The sequence below is a fragment of the Camelus bactrianus genome, chromosome 9 (assembly GCF_048773025.1).
Source record: "Camelus bactrianus isolate YW-2024 breed Bactrian camel chromosome 9, ASM4877302v1, whole genome shotgun sequence".
NCBI lineage: Eukaryota > Metazoa > Chordata > Mammalia > Artiodactyla > Camelidae > Camelus > Camelus bactrianus.
In genome coordinates, this window is record NC_133547.1 from 4851897 (window position 1) to 4874253 (window position 22357).

Here is a 22357-nt window from a genome sequence, read left to right on the forward strand (position 1 = left end):
TACCAGGGGATGCCGCGATCGCAAAGTGAGCAGAAGCTAGTGGACGTTGTGAGCCGCTTCCCAACTGTCCTCCTTAACCCCGCCCCAATGCAAAACATGCTACATCCTAGGCAGCACTGAACTGCCTTCCGTCACCATAAATTAGTCTGAGTTCTTTTTTCTTTTTCTGCCATATTCTTTCTGTAGGACTGCTGTTTTATTGTTGCCTTTTCTGTTACACGGGATGTAAACATCAGGCGGTGAAAGGTATACATTCTACGACTGGGCACCACTTTCTGTAACTGAACAGACAAATTACACCGAGCATCAGCCTCTGGCAGTATTTTTCGGGGAAAAACTGACTAAAATGGGTTTAAATTGATAATTAGTCCGCATTCTTGTCATAAAATTAAGTTGTGTATGTGCTGGCTTCTTTAACGTAGTATAATTGTTTTGAAATTCATCATTGTAAAGCATCAACAGTTCATTCCTTTTCGTTCCTTCATATTCCATGGATGTTCGAAAATGTATTCAATCATTCACCAGTTGGTGGAGCTTTGGGTTGTTTCCAGTTTTTTCAATACTGCAAATGGAACTTCAGTGAACATTAGTGTGCAAAAACTACAGTGACCTCAAAGAACTGGTTTTCCTGGTTCTATGCCTCTTCATCACGTCAGCAAGAAGTCTTTGCTAGCCGTGTATAGGCCTACTACCCGTTTCTAGCCCTGCTACAGGTTATAATCTCTTACACCCTTCACCCTAGCTCTGAGCTAGAATGTTCACTCACCCTGGGGAAACACAGGATCTTGAGAACACAGGCACGTCAGAGTAGTGACTGAGGTAGGCAGATAAAACAGGGACATCTTTTGAAAAAAGCATTTGTATCCTGCGTTACTTACACACTGTTAATAGTCCTCCTCTCTCCCCCCCCCTTCAGATAAATGATACTCTCCTTGAGGAAAATTTTATTTTAGGATTTTTTTTCTAACTCTACCTCATTCTAAATACAAACACCTTGATCCACTTACTCCGTGTCCATTTCTCCTAATGCAGAATTTACATACTCTGAGTACATCAGATGGAGCATGAAAGTACCACCTAGTAACTGGGCTGACTCAGTGCTCATTTCAGGAGGGCAATGACGTTTCTGTTCCTTTCACCACGTCTTCACTCAGCTGGTAGAACAGTACCAGGTATAGAGGAGGTGCTTGATAAGTATTCACTGAACAAACAAACAGGTTCAATATAAGGCTATTGTTTCTCAGGTGCCTATGCATAATACAAAGTCCTGAAAATTAACACTAAAAGTACCGGATCTCGATTAATCCTTCACACTGTCCTTGGGGAAGTGAACCAATAGTATATAGACGTAGATATAGATGTCCCAAACTCACTAATCAAATACTGCTTTTTCCCACCAAACAATTCTGATCAAAGTTTTCATTTCTAGCAACATCCAGATACCAATCGTCTTTTTTTAATAGTCACAGTATTTTGCTTCACTTAAATGATATCAAACATTCCAGATTTAGCTGGCAAAATTAGGCAACCGGTGTGTATGGGTCCTGGGGTTAACATCTGATTATGTCTCTGTATTAACACACATATTTAATGTAGGATGAATTTACCAGGCTTTCCCTGTGTCTGCATCCATATGATTTCTTAATACACTTATTAGCTATGTAATAAGCCAGAATTTTTTTTGCTCAGTCTTTTCCCACATTGACTGTAATTGCGTTTCTTTCCTATGGGTTGAGATATAAAATGTGACACAGTTGATCAAAAAGCACTACCACATTTGCTGTGTTTATAAGGTTTTTCCCCCATGTGTGAATTCTCTGCTATCTCTTGAGGGTGCACATCTAGCAAAAGGCTGTTTTTCTTTAATTTTAATTTTTTAAAATTCTTTTCCCTTAAAGGAGGCACTGGGAGTTGAACCCAGGACCTCATGCATACCAAGCATGATTCTACCACTGAGCTATACCCCTTACCCCCTGCAAAGGGCTGTTCCAAAAGGACTCCGTTCCTATCTGCTAGGAGCCTACTGATACTTCATGATGTCTGAGGGGTTACAGAAGGCATTTGCACGATCACCAAATCAACAAGATCATTTTTTTGGGTGTTTACAGGGTTTCGCTTGAATGTTAAGAGCCAGGACTCTGTGGAAGGATTTTCCACCTTGCTGTATCTACACATTTCTCTCTTGTGTTTATCTTAATGAGGCAAGACTTTGCTTTGTGATGAAGCCTTTCCCATGTTCACTACTGTCATGAGGTTTCTCTCCTCAGTGAATTCTGTGATATTTATTCTGAGAACAGGATTTTCCAGTCACTACATAGAAAAGGAGTCTTGGGGGAGCATAGAGCTCAGTGGTAGAGTGCGTGCTTAGCATGCACGAGGCTCTGGGTTCAGTCCCTGGTACCTCCATTAAAAAATAAATATAAATAAATAAACCTAATTAGCACCCCCTTTAAAAAAAGAATCCAAAAGGAGTCTTGCCTGTATGAACTCCCTGATGTGACGTGTGGCCTGTCTTCTGGGTGAGGCCCTGTCCACATTCTCTGCAGACATGAGGTTTCTCTTCAGTATGAGTTCACCAACATACAGTGAAACTGACCTGCTGGGTGAAGCCATTTCCACAGTCATTACATATAGACGGGTTCTCTCCAGGATGAGTTTTCTGATGTAAAATGAGACTGATTCAATGAGAAAGGCTTTGCCACCTTCAGCATGTATTACATAAGGTTGCTCTGCTGTTGAATTTTCTGGTGTTCAGTGAGCCTTGACTTGGTGCTATGTGCTTTCCCACACATACTGCATCCATGGGGTTTCTCTCCCAGGTGAATTCTCTGACGTTTAGTGAGCTGAGGCTTGCTGATGACGGATTCCCTATGTTGACGGCATATATGGGATTTCTCAACTTTGTGAGCTCTCTGATGCTTAACAACTTGAGCCTTAGTGCTGATGAGTTTCTGATTTCAGGCAGTTTTAGTGGCGTCTGCTCGTGCTTTGTCAGGAGAAAGGATTTCCCGTCTCCATTACATTCAACAGGGTTCTTTATTTCATAGCTTCTATTCTGATCGACTAAACTTAAATTGGATTGCAGTGTTTGTCCAGGATTGTATCTTAAAGGAAAACAATGTTGGTCAGGATGAACAAAATGTTCACTGCATTTTTCCATTCTCTTTAACCATCTTGGTTTATGCAACGGTCCTGGCAGATGATCATCAACTTCCTGATGTCCAGGGAAGAGGGGAACAGGGAATGCTTAGGGGTGGACTGGCTCTTTAGTGCTGACTGGATGATCTCAGTATGAGAGAATCTTTAATAAGGCTCCTTATTTCTGATACACTGGTTAAAAATACAGTGCACAAAAACCAAGTGGCTAAGTAAGTTTCTTCTAAATGTTCACAGTATCCCACCTTGCTAATCACTTTGCCATGTGGCTGTACACAAGCTGCAGGTCTAGCAACACCACCTTGTGTTCTCTGGCGGAGGGTGCAGCTCAGTGGTAGAGCACGTGCTTAGCAGGCACGAGGTCCTGGGTTCAACTGCCAGTACCTCCGTTGGGGGAGAAATTTTTTTTACTTTAAAAATTAAATAAATGAATAAACCTAATTACCAGCCCCATCCCCCTCAAAAAAACCCTTGAGTTCAAAACCTGTGTGCACAGATTTGTCATATATTCACCACAGAAATCTTTGCTACTGGATATTCCTTTGCTTCTCATGAAATTCAGTGTTGGAGCTGTGAGTCACCAAGTGTGCTACCAGCACAGCATCCTCGAGAGAACTTTAAATATCAATAAGCCCAGACTGGTGCACAAAACTGAATCCAACCAGACTCTCTGTGGGAGGCCTTGCTTCATGTATTACGCACACACTCTCCAACAAAAACCTTGCATTGAAAATATGTTTCATAAATAGACGGACACAGTGTTTGCAAGGCTGGGTCTCAATGACCTGGACACAGAGCAGAACGAGAATTCAGAGAAGGGAGATACTAGGGTATTCTGGAGTGGTCAAAAACTATTTCATGAAAATAGAATTTAAAAAAAAATATACATATATATATATATATATATATACACACACATATATAGACACAGTGTATGATATGAATGGGAAGAAAATATTAAATCACAAATCTGTCCCTTAGTTATTTTGCTTGATCAGCAACTCCAGATGTTAATGGCTCCATCTTTTACAATTTATTTTATAAACCCTCCTTCAGCCTAAAGCACTTTCCATACAATGGAATCTCTCCTCTTACCTACAGTGGCCGTTGTCTCATCACTGTCCCCAAGGGACCAGTGCTTTAGCAGAAGACACGTGTGTGTATGTGCACTGACCCTTGAAGCGGGACTCAGACTTACTTGAAGGACTGAGGGGAAAGTGACGCTCGCTGTCTGCCCAGCAGCCCTGGAATCCTGGGCTTCCAAAGCTCCAGCCCCTCAGCCACAGATACACATGGGCCTCCCCAGGTGCTGACCACATGACCCTGTCTTAGTCATCAGACCTGGGAAAGACACTGCCCTGTACTCACCTGACAGCTCCGTCGTTAGCGCAGTATACACTTCCAAACTTGCATGATGCTCACTGGCAAATACCACTGTTACCTGCTTAACTGTGTGCTCCCCAAATCCACATGTTAAAGTCGTAACATCCAGTGTCTCAAAAAGGGACTGGATTTGGAGATAGGGTCTTCCAAGAGGTAACTGAGTTAAAATGAAGTCATTAGGGTAGGCCTTAATCCAATAGAACTGGGCTGTCCTCAGCAGAAGAGGAAACGTGGACACAGAGAGGGAAGACCCTGTGAGGACACAGGGAGAAGGCAGCCACCTACAGGCCACGGAGACCACAGAAGGAACCAACCCTGCTGACGGCTTGGTCTCAGACTTCCAGCCTCCAGAATTGAGGGGAAAAAAAGGTCTGTGGCACTTTGTTATGGCAGCCCCAGCAAACTAATCTGCACACCTCCAACTCCAGTTCTCCATCAGTGAGCCACACGGGAGTGACCCACCACCTCCCCGAACCCTGATCTCGCTGCTCTGTGGCTGGACACGTACAACTGCAGCCAGCGGTCACCTGTACTCAGGAGAAAGGAATGAGCATTCAAATGTATACAAATGTTTCCCTAAAATGCATGAAGATGGAAGCAGAGCATCAGAGTACTCACTAAACAACTAAATACTAGTTACTGTTTGGAAACCAGCACACTTCATAACTGCTAGCTGTTGTTGTGTGTTTTTTAAAAATGGAGGTACTGGGGATTGATCCCAGGACCTCGGGCGTGCTAAGCACGCACTCTGCCACTGAGCTATACCTCCCCCAGCCCGGTTAGCTATAGTTTTTATGAATACGAGGGGGTGGAACAGTAGAATATATACGTTGGTTCAGCCTTCTTTGAGAGGGCAAACTGGAACCATCTATCCCATTAATTTGTTTTTTGTATTTAAAATATATTTTATTTTATTTAGACCTGTTGAACTGCATGGGCGTACAAAACAATGTTAGACCAGCTGCGCCGGCAGAATATTTCTATGAGTCAGGCGGTATGCTGAGTACTAGCAGACAGAGGAAAACGAGACTTTGCTGGGACTCTGGGATCTGAATCTGGAGGTGGTAATTTTTTAATCTGAAAACTCTTGGTTTTGAAGGAGTCAGTTACCTAATTAGGTTACCCACTGACGTTTTTATTTAGCCGGGATGCCAACACCTGACTTCAGCACCTGGTCCTCAGGGCTCCAGGCAGCCAATTCTGGAAGCCTGAGTGATGATTTCAAGATGCCATGACTGCCCCGACAGGATGTGCAGATTCACAAGACAAGAGGTGGAGGGGATCTGCAGTCTGAGTTGAAGAATTCACTTCTGATCCTTTGCTGAAGAGCATCTGTCCTGAATCCATCCTGTGAGAGGCCAATACTTTGCACGTTTTGTTCACCGGTGTATCCTGTGTTTAGGACAGTGCCCAGCACAGTGCAGATGCTCAAAAGAATATTGCTGTAGTGAATGACTCAAACTCATAGTTTGGAATTCAATTATGAGACAGCCACTCCATGGTCAGTTTCTACATTTTTTTCCCTTATAAGCAGGACTCACTGTTTTTAAACTGGATAGATCTTTATTGGATCAAGAGAAAAACCCTGAGTATAGAAGAGAGGACAAGGGCCCCCTTCCCAGGACAATGAAAATGATGAGGCTAAACCACATGTCTCAATTTCTCAGGTTACAGAGCTTAGATCTTTGAGATGCTGGCAGCTCTACAAGGTGACGGGCCTGCGGACAAATCTAAGCGTTTTTCCTCCAAGACATCCAAAGGGATCTCACCTCCCCACATCCTCGCGTACCATCCTCTATTTTGAAAGTTATTTTCGTCCATTGATTGGTTTTATTCTACGGACCCTCCTCCTCCTCTGCTCTGCTCTTTCACATTCCAGCAGGAGCCTCTGTTCAGGCTTATTTTTAAAATAAATGTTTCTTGGAGTAATTGTGATCCTTGGAATTTCTTTCCAGAAGCTTCTTTCCTTCTTTGACAAAAATAATTTTGATTGATTAGTCCCTTACATCACTCACTCACCTTCATTTATTTTCGAATCTACATATAATGAATTCTCAATTTTTCCATGTGCTGGGGAATATTCAATTATCTATAAACAGTCAAGGAATTTATCATCGAGGTGAAGTGATGAGATGTGGACATTTAAAAAATAAGTATCCATACCCTATTTTATGTAAAATTAAGTGAATTCTTTCCTGTTTCCCATCCAATATGTCCCTTGAACAGGAAGTTATCAGGGTATTTTGTTCTTTATATTATACATCCTTTTCAACGAATGTAGGTGTACACAGCCTTTGATTATCTTTGCTGGAGGGTAAAACTGCTACAGGCTTGAAACCTAGCTTTTAAAAAATTGCCAGCTCAAAGGTGGCAAGGAATTTCTGTTAAGTTCATCACTGTCATCATCTATAGGTCCTAGAACAGCACCAGGTAAAGGAAATAGTTGTTGAAGTTGTTCTGAGTGGTGTGTGCACAGGCTGGAAACTGTCTCCTAGGGCAAGAGCTCGGCTGATAGGTTGTCTGCAAATTTTGAGCTGTGTGCCTCCAGGTGTGATTTATAAAGTTAAGCATGCAAACATGCTCTGTCAAACATGCTCTATTACATTACTGAATGGAATGTATTCCATTTCCTTCTGAAGGATTTGGGGAGTCTGAAATAATAAATTGAATAAATTTAGAACTGAAGGAATCTCAGAGCTAGCCACGTAATGATCCTGGGTGGGAAAAGGAATTTCATGCACCCCTCCTCCCAAAAGAGGGGGGTGCACTGCATTAGAACTTTAACCAACGACGTACACCAGAGCCAACCTCCTTTCAAGTAAGGAGCCGCTGACATACCAACCAGGAGTTGCTTCAAGGTCTGTTGTCCTAAAATGTACACTATGTATTTTACCTGACGTACTGTTGTTAGAATGGTTAGAGACATCTCTAAAATTTTCTTCATTTTCACAGGGTTTATTCGCTTTGTGCACATTCTGATATTTTGCTGAAGATGTTCCACAGCTGGTAAGTCCAGAATTTCATTTCTCCACTATTCCCTCTGCCAACTGACGAGGCAGAACGTGCCACTGACAACCCTGCTACACGTACTGCCTTCAAGTGTCCGACAGTTTCTCTCCTGTGTGAACTCTGATACCTACTGAAGTCTTTTTTCTGGGGAAGGGCTTTTCCAGTCATTATATTTCTACCAACTATGACCTCATTGATGGTACGTGACCCATGAAGCTCTGAGAGGGTCTGTCTTTCCACAAGAGGCTTTCCCAGTCCCTGCTCATATTTGTCTCGGTATATACTCACCCGCACACAGTGAGCGAGGTTTTATTCAAGGGTTTCCAGCTGGATTGTTTCAGTTTATCCCTGTGTGTTTTTTGTGACATAAAACATCATGTAACTGGTCACTGAAGGTGCTGCCACATTCACCGCATTCATTAGGTTTCTATTCTGTGCAAACATGACCCGCGGATGCTGTGTAACTGGCACCTGGCTGTCCCCCCAGGGCTACGCGCCTATCTGCCAGGAACCCACTGATGTGGGATGGAGTCTGAGCTGCCACGGAAGGCGCCTGCAGGGTCACCACGGTAACAGCGGCTTCCCCCTGTACAATATCCCTCGAATGTGATGAGCCGGGACTCTTTGAGAAAGGATTCTCCAACTTGACTGAAGCTCCCCGTTTCTCTCTCGCATGCAGCATCCTCTTGTGATAAACAAGGCAGGACAAGTGGGAGAAGGCTTTCCTACAGTCAGCGCAGCGATAGGGTCTCTCTCCTGTGTGAGTTCTTCGGTGTCTGTTGAGGCATGACTTGTCCCTGAAGGCTTTCCCACAGTCGCTGCACATGTAGGGCTTCTCGCCTGTGTGAATTCTCCGATGGTGAATGAGACCAGACCTGTGTGAACAGGATTTTCCACATTCAGTGCATACAAAGGGAGTCTTTCCAGTGTGAAATCTCTGATGTGAGATAAGGCACGTTTTCTGGCTGAAGCCTTTCCCACATTCAGTGCATACGTAAGGTTTCTCTCCAGTGTGAGTTCGCTGATGTATAAGGAGATTGCCCTTCTGGATGAAGCCTTTGCCACATTCACTGCATACGTAGGGTCTCTCTCCTGTGTGAGTTCGCTGATGTACGATGAAATTGCCCTTCTGGATGAAGCCTTTGCCACAGTCACTGCATATATAAGACTTCTCTCCTGTATGAGTTTTCTGGTGCGAGTTGAGCTGTGATTTCCAGCGGAAGGCTTTATCACATTCGGTACATTCGTAGGGTTTCTCTCCTGTGTGAGTTCTCTGATGCTCGACGAGCCTGGACTTCCTGGAGAAGGCCTTGTCGCACAGGCTGCACCCGTGAGGTTTCTCCCCTGTATGAACTCTCTGATGGTTAACAAGCCGAGACTTCTTGATGAAGCCTTTCCCACATTCATCGCATACGTAGGGTTTCTCTCCTGTATGAGTCTTCTGATGGATAAGTAGCCGTGATACCTTGGGGAAAGCTCTGTCACACTCGCTGCATGCATACTGTTTCTCTCTGATATGAGTCTTCTGATGTTCAGTGAGCCTGGACTTCCTGGAGAAGGCTTTCCCACATACACTGCACCCGTGAGGTTTCTCTCCTGTGTGAACTCTCTGATGATAGGTGAGGCGGGACTTCTTGACGAAGGCTTTCCCACATTCAGTGCATACGTGGGCTTTACTGATTTTTGGAGTTCCTAGGTGCCTAATACATTGTGAATTTGTCTTCACAGAACGTCCACCTTCAGGAGATTTAATTTCAGGATGGAATTGTTCATGCTTTGCATGGAGGAAGGACTTCATATCTCCATTAACCTCCACAGGGTTCCTGACTTCACAGCTTCTGTTCTGGTTGACCACACTTAAATCTGATTTCAGTGTTTTCCCATGTAAGTCAAATACATCATGATTTTGCCTTAAAGGAAAGTTATTTTTGCTCCAGTGAACGATGTTGCCAAGTGCATTTTGTTTGTGACATCGTTCCATTCCCCTTGGACATCTTTGATTTTGCAGGTGCTCCTGGAGATGACAGTCACCTTTCCTCATTTCTAGGAAAGAAGAGAAGAATGAATCTTCCCATGAGCTTGATACAGAGTGAAACTATTTAACAAATGCCTTTGTGTAAGCTGGCTCTTCATGGACAACACCATGACCTCAGTTTTAAAAAGTTCCACATAAATATATCCTTGTTTTCACTTGGACAAGGTAAAACACAATAACATAAACAAAGGAAATACAAGGTAAAAATAGTCAGGGCATACACAGGGTTAGAGCATTCAAAATGAGCAATGCTTTGTCATTGTGGCCTTACAGATTATGCTGAGATAGTAAAATAAAACCAAGTTACCAAACTTACGGTCACCAGAGGGGAAAGGGGTGGGAAGGGATAAACTGGCGGTTTGAGGTTTGCAGATACTAACTACTCTCTATAAAACACATAAAGAACAAGTTTCTACTGAAGAGCACAGGGAACTATATTCAGTATCTTGTAATAACCTATAATGAAAAAGAATATGAAAAGGAATATATGTGTATACGGAAGACTAAAATATTACGCTGTACATCAGAAATTAACATAACATTGTAAACTGATCACACTTCAATTAAAAAAAATCAATTATAATTAGCACTAGACCACAGAAGAGAGAGGGGTATCTGTTTCAAAATGATGTAGGACACATTCACACAGCCACAAATCCTTATTAAATTAAATTATGGCTATGTACCAAGCAATGTACTGGTGATGAGGATAGAGAAACATATAAATATGTGTTTAAAGTCCAGTCAGGGAAAAACTGAACATGAAAGCAATGATAAAGAAGGCAGACACAAATTGTGACAAGCGGTTTGAGGGAGCAATGGCGAGCAAAGTGGGGGAAATCGGGATATAGTCTAGACACAGAAAAGACAAGGCTCTGTCGTGGTTTCTACGATAAGTGAGGAACCAGGAATTATTCCTAATTCTCTGAGCTCGGCTGCTGGATGGGTGAGGAGGGGTTTCGGATGTGATGGGGGACTATTACTGAGGGTCACCATGCGGGAAAATCAGGGTGCATTTCCAAGCACATCAACCTTCAGGTGGGTTTCAGGTATGTGAAGATTTCAACTGGATAGAAAGATCTTTAGAAAGGTCAGAACTGGAGATAACAATGTGGGAATCATCTGTATATAAATATAAGGCAGGGAGGGTGTAGCTCAGTGGTAGAGCACGTGCCCAGCATGCACAAGGTCCTGGGTTCAGTCCCCAGTACCTCCATTAAATAAATTTTAAAAACCTAATTACCCCACCACCAAAAAAAAAACTCAAACAAAAGACTTTGAATAAAGAGAACTGGAGATAGTAACTTCAGAAATAAAAATTTAAAAAAAAAAGAGCAGCTTGGAACTTTCAGCCCCAGCCCCCGCTCTCCAGGAAGAGGGAAGGGCTGGAAATGAAGTTCATGATCAGTGGTGCCTATGGTGATGAAGCCGCCATAAAAATGACAAAAGTAGGGGGTTCAGAGAGCTTCCGGGTGGCTGAACACACGGAGGTGTGGGGGTGGGGGCACCAGGAGAGGCACGGAAGCTCCGAGCCCCTGTCTGCACACCTCGCCCTGGGCGTCTCTTCCATCAGGCTGTTCCTGAGTGACACCCTTTTATAATAAGCTGGTGATCTAATAAGCAAAATGTTTCTCTGAGTTCTGGCGGCCACTCTAGCAAATTAATGGAACCTGAGCAGGGAGCCTTGAAAACCTCCGATCTATGCCCAGTTGGTCAGAAGCACAGGCAACAACCTGGACTCGTGTTTGGCATCTGAAGTGGAGGTGGGGGCAGCCCTGTGGGACTGAGCCCTTAACCTGGGGGGTCTGATGTTTCTCCAGGCAGACAGTGTCAGAATTGAGTTAAACTGTAGGACAGCCAGCTGGTGTGGCAGAGAATTGCTTGTTGTGGGGGAAAACTCCCACACATCTGGAGTCAGTTGTGAGTGTGGTAGTGGTGTGAGGGCCAAGGACAGACCCAAGAGGAGGACCGAGGCTCTTCCAGCAGAGCCAGGATATACGATGTGAATAACAGAAGGTGCCGTAGACTGAATGTCTATCCTCCCCCCAGAATTCATACACTGAAATCCTAATCCCCTTGGGGATTTAACAGTATTATAATGATCAGAAGGAATGATCATACAAAGAAGTTAAACCAAAGCAAGCATATGGTTTAATGTGGTTTGGGCTGGGAACAGAGAATGAGAAATTTTAAGAAGTAGTAAGAATTGCAGTAACATGGATGGACTTAGAGATGATCATATTGAGTGAAGTTAGACAAAGACAAAGACAAATATTGTATGATATCACTTATATGTGGAATCTAAAAAAAAAAAGATACAAATTCTAATTTCAAACCGAAAACAGACTCATGGACATAGAAAACAAACTATGGTTACCAAAGAGGAAAGGGCAGGGAGGGATAAATTGGGGGTTGGGGATTAACAGACATACATTACTATATATAAAATAGATAAACAACAAGGACCTACTGTAGAGCACAGGAAATTATATTTAATTTCTTGTAATAACCTATAATGAAAAAGAACCTGAAAAGAAAAAATATATACATGTATATGTATAACTGAATTGCTTTGCTGTATGCCTGGAACTAACATTGTGAATCAACTACACTTCGTTAAAAAATTGAAAACAAAAACAAAACTCCTAACCCCCCATCAAAGGTGGGATGGAAGTTAGGAAGTGAAATCCACGCTACCCAAAGGAACAAAAAGGTTCAGGAGCCAGAAGACAGTGTTAAAATCAAACATCTCTCGAGAGAGGGGCATGGAAGGTGAACTTCATAGCAAGAAAAGGAGAAGGAACAGGTAGTAAAGGGGGAGGGGAGGGTACAGCTCAGTGGTAGAGCGCGTGCTTAGCATGCATGAGGTCCTGGGTTCACTCCCCAGTCCCTCCACTGGAAAAAGAAACAAACAAACAAACAAAAACAGGTAGTAATACAATGGTAGGGGAAGAAAGATGGTAAGATTTGAGAATTCTAAGAAACCTAGAGGGAAAAATAAAAAATCAAGACCTGGGTGAAATAAAGAGGTCAACTACCAAGAAATATTCCTCTACAAACCTAAAAGAAAAAAGAGGTCTTCTGTGAGATTCATGGAGTGTCTGTCTGTCCTCAGACCCTCACACTGTGACATCTCTGAAAGACTACAAAGTGGTTCCCCCGGCTGCCCCCTCGCCAGCTCTCTCTCACCCACCTGGACAAATCTGACCACAGATTTCATCTTCTACCGTCCAGAGTTCTCCTCGTCCCAACATGGAGAGCACATCTGTCTTGCTGGCCTGATATCCTGTTTATAGGAAACGACAGAAGAGACAGGACCGTGAACTGGCCAGCGTGGGAGAAGGTTATATTCTAGGAACGATGCAATTTGCAAGTCAGCAAAGGAAAGGCTTTTCTCCCAGGAGAGGGCACATCACACTCTGTAGTCTGGGACCAGAGAGGGAACTGAGACTCACAGGTCACTTCAGAGCATCACAGATGCTAAAGAGCTCTCAGAAGCTGAGAAAGGAAAGGCCACTGACTGGGGACCCTCTGAGTAACCGGGAGCGGTCCTCACCCACGGACACCAGATGGCTGTAGTTCTCCAGCATCACGTCCCGGTACAGGGCCTTCTGGGCAGGTGCCAGGAGCTGCCATTCCTCCCACGTGAAGTCCACGGCCACATCCTCTAGGGTCAGCGATCCCTGTAACAACACAGTCTGTTTAATTGAGTGTTTCTCTAGCTATCGAAGAGGAAGGAATGTGTAGGAAGTTGCTCTGCACCTTTTCACCATTTAGGCTACATCTATATACACAGGTGGTTCAACAGTTTTTTTAAACTATGTTGTCTAGAAGCAAAATCTACCCATCTTCAAATCTATGTCAAGAAAATATTTTGTAACTGTGCAGTCGACCATCATTCAACCAATCAGAAGTTTCTGTAATAAGTAGTCATTAAATCCTCTTGCTAAACTAGAAGCATCTGTAATAAATATTTGAAGCATTTGCTGTATATTTATTTTTTTGAAGCAACTACCTATTTGCCAGGTATTAAATATATTCTAGTGACATCAGAAGAAATAAAACACATTCCTACATGGAGCATGAAATTCATAACCATTATCAGAGTCAACCATGAAGAAACCCCAGGCTATAATTACAAGGTACTACATATTAAATAAGTATGTTTTATAGGTTAGGAAAAATAAAAACATCTTTCTAAAACATGTCTGGGGGGAGGGAAACAGCTCAGTGGGAGAACACATGCTTAGCATGCATGAGGTCCTGGGTTCAATCCCCAGTGCCTCCACTGAAAATAAATAAATAAACCCAATTACTCCCCTCCCCACACCCCACCAAAAAAAGCTTTAAATATAAAAATTAAAAATAAAGCATGTCCAAAGAACCAGAGATTATTAAAGAACATTATGCAAACTAAGAAAATAAACAGCATCCTTCACAAAACACACAAATACATACACATGTATGTACATTACTTATACTTATGTTACTAGTCAGGTTCACAGCGTATCAGATACACTGCAGAGATAATAAACTGGAAGGTAGATCTGAAGGTATTACTCAAAATGCAGCAAAGGACAAAACGATGGAATATATAAAGTAATAATACAAATAAAGAGGCTACAGTGAGATCTAACCTTCCCCAATTCCGATTCCCAACGCATAATTACGGTAAAGGGAAGGCAATATCCAAAGACCTAAGACCTGAGCTAGATCCACCTGCGAACATCTGTATAGACACAGGTACACACACGGCACAGGGACAGGAAGTACACGCTCCTGCCTGCTTGTTAAGCAACACCAGGAGATGAGGAAGCTTACTTTTTCACTCTATGTGTTTTGTAATCAATGGCGTTTTTAAAATGGACTCATGCCCATTTGTATTATTACATCTTTGAAAGGTCATACAAGATGAGGCAGTAGGACTTGGCTTTGAACACAGGGAAGGAGAGTGGACTACCTTGGACAGCGGGAAATTCTAAAGCAAGCCCTCGGGATCCCAACAACGTTATCAGATGGTACCTGCAGCTCTCTCCTTCCAAATCTGTACTCAAACACCAGTTCAGTCCCCTGTTCATAAAGGACCTCTGAAAGTCATGCAATCTTTCCATTTTCTTACATCACCTGCATTTTATCCCTAGATGACCCAGACAGCACGCTGCAAAGCTGGGTCCACGGGGCGTAAAGAACTGTGCCTGCTGAGTTTTCCTCATCTAGTCCCAAAGGGGTCTCTGAGGAACCAGCTTTTGCATTTGTGAGAGGGCTAGAGTTAAGGTCACTGTTTATCATACTATCTCTAGGAAGAACCGTTTTAAAAAGTCTTGAGAAGGGGAGGGTAGAGCTCAGTGGTAGAGCACATGCTCAGCATTACGAGGGCCTGCGTTCAGTCCCCAGAACCGCCATTAAAGTAAATAAATAAACCTAACTACCTTCCCTTGTAAAAAAAAAAAAAATTTAATTAAATCAATTTAAAAATTAAAAAAAAAAAAAGGATGTGGGGAAAGGGGACAGTTCAGCAGTGAAGCATGTGCTTAGCATGCACAAGATCCTGGGTTCAATCTCCAGTACAAAATAAATAAATAAATATGTACATATATAAACCTAATTACTCCCACCCAAGGAGAAAAAACAAAAAACAACCCCCCCACAAATGTATATATTAAAAAAAGAAAAAAAGTCCTCAGGCCTGAGTGTAGTGCCAGGCAACAGTGACCTCCCCTGAGGAACAGGTCTGCCTTCTGTGATCACCAGGATGCCCTGGCCATGAGGGCTGTCAGATACTAGACAGAAGATGACGGCAGACATAACCCACAGGATGCTCCAGTCACACATGATGCCCCTTTCTTGTTTGTTTGTTTCTTTCTTTCAGGGGAAGTAATTGGGTTTATTTATTCATTTAATGGAGGTACTGGGGATTGAACCCAGGACCTCGTGCATGCTAAGCACGCACTCTACCACTGAGCTTTACCCTCCCCCACCACATGATGTCCCACCATGAGTCATTTAGTGTAGATCCCATGAACAATCTATTCCCTGTGCTACTTTGCAGTGATGTTGAAGTTAGATCTAAATTTATTTCTGCGCAAATCTTAATTTACCAGTTTCTTAATTTCTACTTAATTCAATGGTCTTTGAAAGTCTTACAGAAATCAATCACAGAATGAAGGACTAGAACAAAGCAAAAGTCACCTGGTCCTTGATCATCTTCTTCTGTTTTTGGGCAATGGCCAAAGATGAAGATGTCTCTTGGGTCTCTTCTTAAACTGCCCTAAACTTCTGGTTAGAAATCTTAGTCTCTGGTCAATGGTGCTCCCACTAATGATGATATCCGAGTCCTGGAACTTTCTCACGTCATCTGATGTATCTTGCTCAGGGAGCCAGGACCTGCAGGCTGAAAAGTAATTTCACTTTGAGTGTACATCTCCTCTGGACCCAGATGTCACCGCCACTGTCACTCACCTGATTTCATGGCCATCTGTCCCTTTCTCTGATGCCCCAGGGGCCATTATACTCTGGAGCAATAAAACATAAGATTGTGAACTTGGGGGTTGTATTTCTTCCTTCTGTGACGTGGAAGTGGGGTGACTATGAAAGGGGGGATGGGAAGCGAGAACCAGCACAACCCGATGTCCCCGCAGCAGGGGAATGATCACAGACCAGTTTTGGGAAAGAGAATATCTAAAAAGTGAGGACCTTGAAATCTACTGCTTGAAAACCATGAGTGCCCATGTACCTGCTCAAAAGCCTTTGAACCATCTTCACTAATCATCATTATGTGAAAGAAGCAAACAAAGGCAAACCAAGAGAAAAAAAGTAAAGCATAGAAAACAAGGTTATTATTTGTGGATATATACACATTTAGTGAAAGCACAAAAACACACATGATAGAAATGAGTTCCAGAAAGCTAAGAAATAAACAAGCCTAGTTACCTCCCCCTCCCCCCCCAAAGATAAACAAACAGACAAACAAACCCATAATTTCTGGGGCAGGAAAGCAGGATGGACTAGAAGATATGACTTAAGTTGCCTCTGCATCAGTTTATTTCTTTAAAAAAGCATCAGTGACCCCCCCCCAAAAATCATGTACATCATTGGAAGAAAATCCCAGTGAGTGGAAATGGCAGCATAGACAGCACCAAGGGCCTGTCCTGCCAAAGAAACATCAAAAAACCAAGTAAAAACAGGATAAAAAACAAGACAAGAACTGTCAGAACTCTGAGAAACCGTCAAAGCTTTACCGCAACAGAGTTAACACTGAATCAAGATAAAGGCAACTGAAAAATCGTAGGCAAGCTCTGTGTCAGTTTTCTTTGCTCTTGCTTCTCCACCTCCCCAGTATGGTGGTGGTCTTGAAGGGGGCAGGCAGCATCCCCAGGGTGGGACCCCGGTTCCTGGTCCTGGCGGGAGCAGAGTAGACTTTACTAGCCAAAGAATTGCGTGTGTCTGTTCTATTTTGTTCTGTTCTGTCTGGGGTCTACATGAAGGGCTGATGCAACGTGCCCGACCCTATTTCATCTCATTTGCAACTCTCTTAGGGTGGAGAAGCAGAGGGCATTTCTCAAAAACATTGTGCAGCTGCCTGGAGTGAAAGATACTGTGGAGGCACAGCTGAAACATTGGGAGGAAAAGCTGGGAAGCAGAGAGGAGGGTATGGCTCAGTGGTAGAGTGCACGCTTAGCATGTGCAATGTCCTGGGTTCAATCCCTGGTACCTCTGGTAAACAATAAACAAACATAATTACCCCCCAAAGCTTTCTTTAAAAATAAACAAAACAATAAAACGTATTTTAAAAATAAATAAAATTTAGAAAAATATTTTTTAAAAAGCTGGAAAGAGAGTTTCTTTATGAAATTAAGCCATTCAAAAGCAACAGTGATGGGGAGGGTAGAGCACATGCCTAGCATGCACGAGGTCCTGGGTTCATACCCGAGAACCTCCATTAAAATATAAAACATTATGCTTACCAGGGGAGGGGGGTGGGCGGGGTTAAATTTGGGAGTTTAAGACCTGCAAATGTTAACCCCTATATATAAAAATAGATAAAAAGACAAATTTCTTCTGTATAGCACAGAGAACTAAATTCAATATCTTGTAATAACTTTTAATTAAAGAGAATATGAAAATGAATATATGCATATAGATGCATGACTGGGACATTATGCTGTACACCAGAAAGGGACACATTGTAACTGACTATACTTCAATTTAAAATTAATTAATTAATTAAATACATAAATCTAATTACCTCCCCCAACAAAATAAAAAAAAATTAAGAAAAAAGGTTTTAAAAAGAACTTGAAAAAAAAAAAAGTGGATACTAGGGAGTTTATAAAGCCACGTACATACACAGGGCAGAACACCTGCTCAGAAAGACCAGGTAAGACCTGAAGCTTTCCCTCTGGCTGATCTCTACTTTTAGTGCAAGCAGGAAGTGAAGGCTACAGAGAAGACACAACACACAACCACAAGAATATTATATTAAGTGAAAGAAGGCAGACATAAAAGTCATATTCTGTATGACTCCATTTATATGAAATACCCAGAATAGGTAAATCCATGGAGATTGATGGCTGCCAGGATCAGGGGAATGAGAACATGAGGAATGACTGTTTTCACAGGATTTCCTTTCGGGGTGATAAAAATGTTCTGGAACTAGATAGACGTGCTGGTTGCACAACTTTATGAATATACTAAAAGCCGTTGAATTGTTGGCTTTAAAACGGTTGATTTTCTTTTGTGAATTTCATCTCAAAGAAGAAAAAAAATCAAATACATCCTCTATATGCTCAGTGCAACAACATAAGTAGTTTCTCTAAAGGAAAGAACAAGACAACGATGAATGATATTACCACCATTATTTATAAGTATTCTGGAAATGCTACTTGGTTAGTTTGATAAAGAGTCAAGTAAGGATAATCCATATCAGAGAAAAGGAAACAATTTATAAGAAGTTCCCCAATATGATTATGCAAGAGTCAGAGTTTCAGAGATTCCAGAGAACATACATATAAAAAAATAAGCTTTTAGTGGGGAGGAGATAATTCAGTGGTAGAGCAGGTGCTTAGCATGCACAAGGCCCTGGGTTCGATCTCCAGTAATTCTGTTTAAATAAATACATACATACATACATACATACATATATACCTAATCCCCCCCCTAAAAAAACCCTAAAAAGTAATAATAATGAGAAGTTTTTAGTCAGATGGCTGATTACAGAATTTATATAATTGACAGCAGTCCAAAACACCTCTTATAGCAGTGTTACATGACTGAGTATTTTGGGGGAATAGCTTAACACGTATTGAATACTTTCAATAGAGATTACCAGAATCAAAAAATCTACTTCTAGGCATTTTTGCAAAATAATGGCACACACACGCAAAGTTGATGTAAAAGTATTATTGAGGTCTACTAACAGAGGATTAATTGAATAAGTAAAAATACACATATCCAGTGAAATACTATGCAGCAATTAAAAATACTAACAATCTATATTCAGTGAAAAGACACATACTTCAAAGTTATGTACAGTACAAGCACATGAAAAGATGCTCAACATTATTAGTCTTCAGAGAAAATAAAATAAAAACAACCGAGATACCACTTCACACCCACTGGGATGGCTATAAGAAAAATAAGAAATAACAAGTGTTGGTGAGTACGTGGAAGAACCAGAACCCTCAGACGCTGCTGGTCAGAATGCAAAATGGTGCAGCCACTTGGGAAAACAGTGTGCTAATTCCTCAAACGGTTAAACGTATTTACCATATGATCCTGCAAGTCCACTCTAGATTTATATCCAAGAGAAGTAAAAGCATGTCCACACAAAAGCTTGTTCAAATGCTTACGGCAGCAGTATTCATAATAGTGAAAATGTGGAAACAACCCAAATATCTATCAGCTGTGAAAGGATAAACAACATGTGCTGTATCTACACAACGGAATATTATTCAGGTATAAAAAGGAATGAAGGACTCGTGCCTGCTACTACCTGGCTAAACCTTGAAAACGTTATGCCAAGTGAAAGAAGTCAAGTCACAAAAGACTGCATATTATCAGTGGCAGAGCAGGTGCTTAGCGTGCATGAAGTCCTGGGTTCAATCCCCAGTACCTTCGTTAAAAATAACAACAACAATAATAATAATTAATAAACCAAATTACCACCCCCCTAAAATAAAATAATAAAAGGCTGCATGTTATATGACGGTATTTATATGAAACGTCCAGGACGGGCAAATCTACAGACAGAGATAGTAGATTAGTGGTCGCTTAGAGGGGGGAATGGATGGATAAGGGGTGGTAGCTAAGGATACGGGGTTTCATTTAGAGGTGATGAAAATGTTCTAAAATTGACTGCACTGATGGTTGCACATAATTGTGATATACTAAAAACCACTGAATTACATGCTTTAAGTGGATGAACTGTACGGTACGTGAATAAAAAAGCTGTTATTAGAAAAACGCTACGAGTAGAACTCTAATCACATGCTCACTAAAATACTTACGGTGAAATTTGTAAATGTCTGCAACTTACACTGAAATACACTAGAAAAATGTGAAAAAGTGGATTAATGATGAGTAGAGGAGTGATCTATGGATAGATAAATGATAAAGGAAACATAATAAAATCATGATGATAAAATACAGGACTTCAAATGTATAATTCTTTAAACCTTGCTATGTTTGAAACTGTTCATGATAAAATCATGGGGGGGGGGTGGAGAAGCTTGTAATAATGAAACTGGTGGAGTGAGCAAAACAAATATTCTCAATGTAATTGGTCTTCTATGTAATAGTAAATTAAGAGTGAATAAAAAGGTCAAAAGTAAAAAGACACCATTCATAATGGTAAAAAAATTAAAAATCAAAGTGAAGATGAGGTACAGGGAACCTCTCCCTTTGGTAAATGCAGATTCATAAACTGTTCTCAAAAGGGATAACTGAATATTTAAGCTTTTAAATTCTATAGAAATGAATGTACATATTGAGTGATTCCGATCATTAAGGGCATAGGTTTGCCTCTTGGTATACTGTTAACAGAAATATTTACAAGACAATTCACAAAGAAAGAATTTTATATGTGTGTTATGAATATTTATAATATAAAATTAAACGATGAGGCAAATTATATCAATATTTCGTCAGTATACTGGAATTGTGAAAATCAAGCATAGAAAAATGAAGACGATAAAGGAAACAGATGAACGTTATCACTGAAGAACAAAATTGGGGTAAAAGAGACGTTATTTTACTTGGGTTAGAACAACTGAAAGAAAATATTTACAAGTGTGTGCGCGCCCGCACACATCCACACACGCACACACCCACACAGAGTAAACCTGCAGGAAGGGCAAAATCGTCCTTTTCAGTAGAAACCTTACCTATTTAGATGTGTTTCATTTTAGATCTCCAAAGCTTTCATTTCTACAGGATCGAAAAGAGATGTCGAAATCCAAAGTAGATTTGCAAACAAGGCGTAGGAGAGGAGCTTGGACTTGAGGAACTGCCGGGGAAAGGAACGTTTGAACGTCAGCCCACCCACCAGCCAGATTCAGCCGTCCCAAACCTCTGAACGACAGATACCTGGATCACCCCCCGAAACACTGGTCACACCCATTAGGAATAATCCCAAAACCTGGACGAGAAACCCGGGCTCGCTGGCCAGGAGTCCCCAGCTTCTGTCAGTGAGCCGCCCGTTAAATCCCGAATCCACAGCAGACGCCGCTTATGCTGACACAAATCACTTCTTTCCGCAGGCCTCAATCACTAAGCCCTGCAGACAAACACCAACCTCTGACCACGTTCTTTCGATCGCGTACCTCGCCTGGCCTTTATCACTGACAACCAGTATCCTTCGCGACTGACTCCAACGGCACCCCAACCACAGATACCACAGTCACAGACTCCCACATGGTTCCTCTCCCCTGGGCACCCCACGGCTCCACCCTACCCGGACACGCACAGACACCTCGGTCCTCTCATCCTGCTCCACGCAGAGATCCACACGCGGACTTGATTTTCTCCTGACCCCACGGCGACCTCCCAGAACCTGCACTTCCGTGAACTCTCTTCTAGCAGCGCCCTCGCCCAGCCTCCGCGCTGGGCTACGGCGGCCGTTGAGGGTCTGCGGCGTTTGAACGGAGCACTGACACCCCTATTTCCGGCTTTTCACGGAAGTAACATGTCGGCGTCCAACTCGCCACAGATTCCGGGGCCGCCATCTTTCAGGACTTAACGTACAGAAAGCGAAGTGGCCGTTAAGGCCCGAGCAGCCAGGGAAAGCTCCGAACGGTGAAAAGCCACGGAAATACCGTCCCATTTCTCGGCACCGTAAACCATGCGCCACAAACTGGTTTTCAGAAACTCGAGCTGACGCAAGACAAACATCGGGTAGCATCTATCCGCCTCAGCGGGCTGGGGAGAAAAGTAGTCCACTTTGGGAAATGACACAGTGGGCGCAGCCATCTTCGAAGTAAGGTGTCCATACAAACACAATACGAAACAAAAAACGCCTTTCCAGGGGAGGAAAAAAGAGCAAACGGGTAAGCCAAAAAGGAGATATCCCGAGAACGCTTCTGATTGAATGTGGAACATGAAAGGATGATTTTGAGGACAGAGAGGAGTCTTGGAGAAGTACTCACGGCAAAGCGGACACCATAATGCCGTCACAGGATGTCAAAAAAACAAACAAAAAACCCGCAACTGCAAGAAACCTGGCATACCTTTGGGGGTGGGACATAGTTACCTCCCAGTAAATGGGTGGAGAGTAGTCAC

The 22357-nt window shown here is 42.3% G+C and overlaps 1 protein-coding gene across 1 annotated transcript; it reads right to left on the reverse strand.

The window, feature by feature from the left end:
* Positions 1 to 5653: 5653 nt before the first annotated feature.
* On the reverse strand, positions 5654 to 21718 carry ZNF613 (zinc finger protein 613). Its single transcript, XM_010969417.3, is given in 7 exon segments — positions 5654 to 8216; positions 8219 to 9591; positions 12777 to 12869; positions 13140 to 13266; positions 15773 to 15974; positions 20965 to 21086; positions 21534 to 21718. Coding segments are annotated over 5 exon segments (1779 nt in total). The 5' UTR covers positions 15788 to 15974; positions 20965 to 21086; positions 21534 to 21718; the 3' UTR covers positions 5654 to 8045.
* Positions 21719 to 22357: the final 639 nt, after the last annotated feature.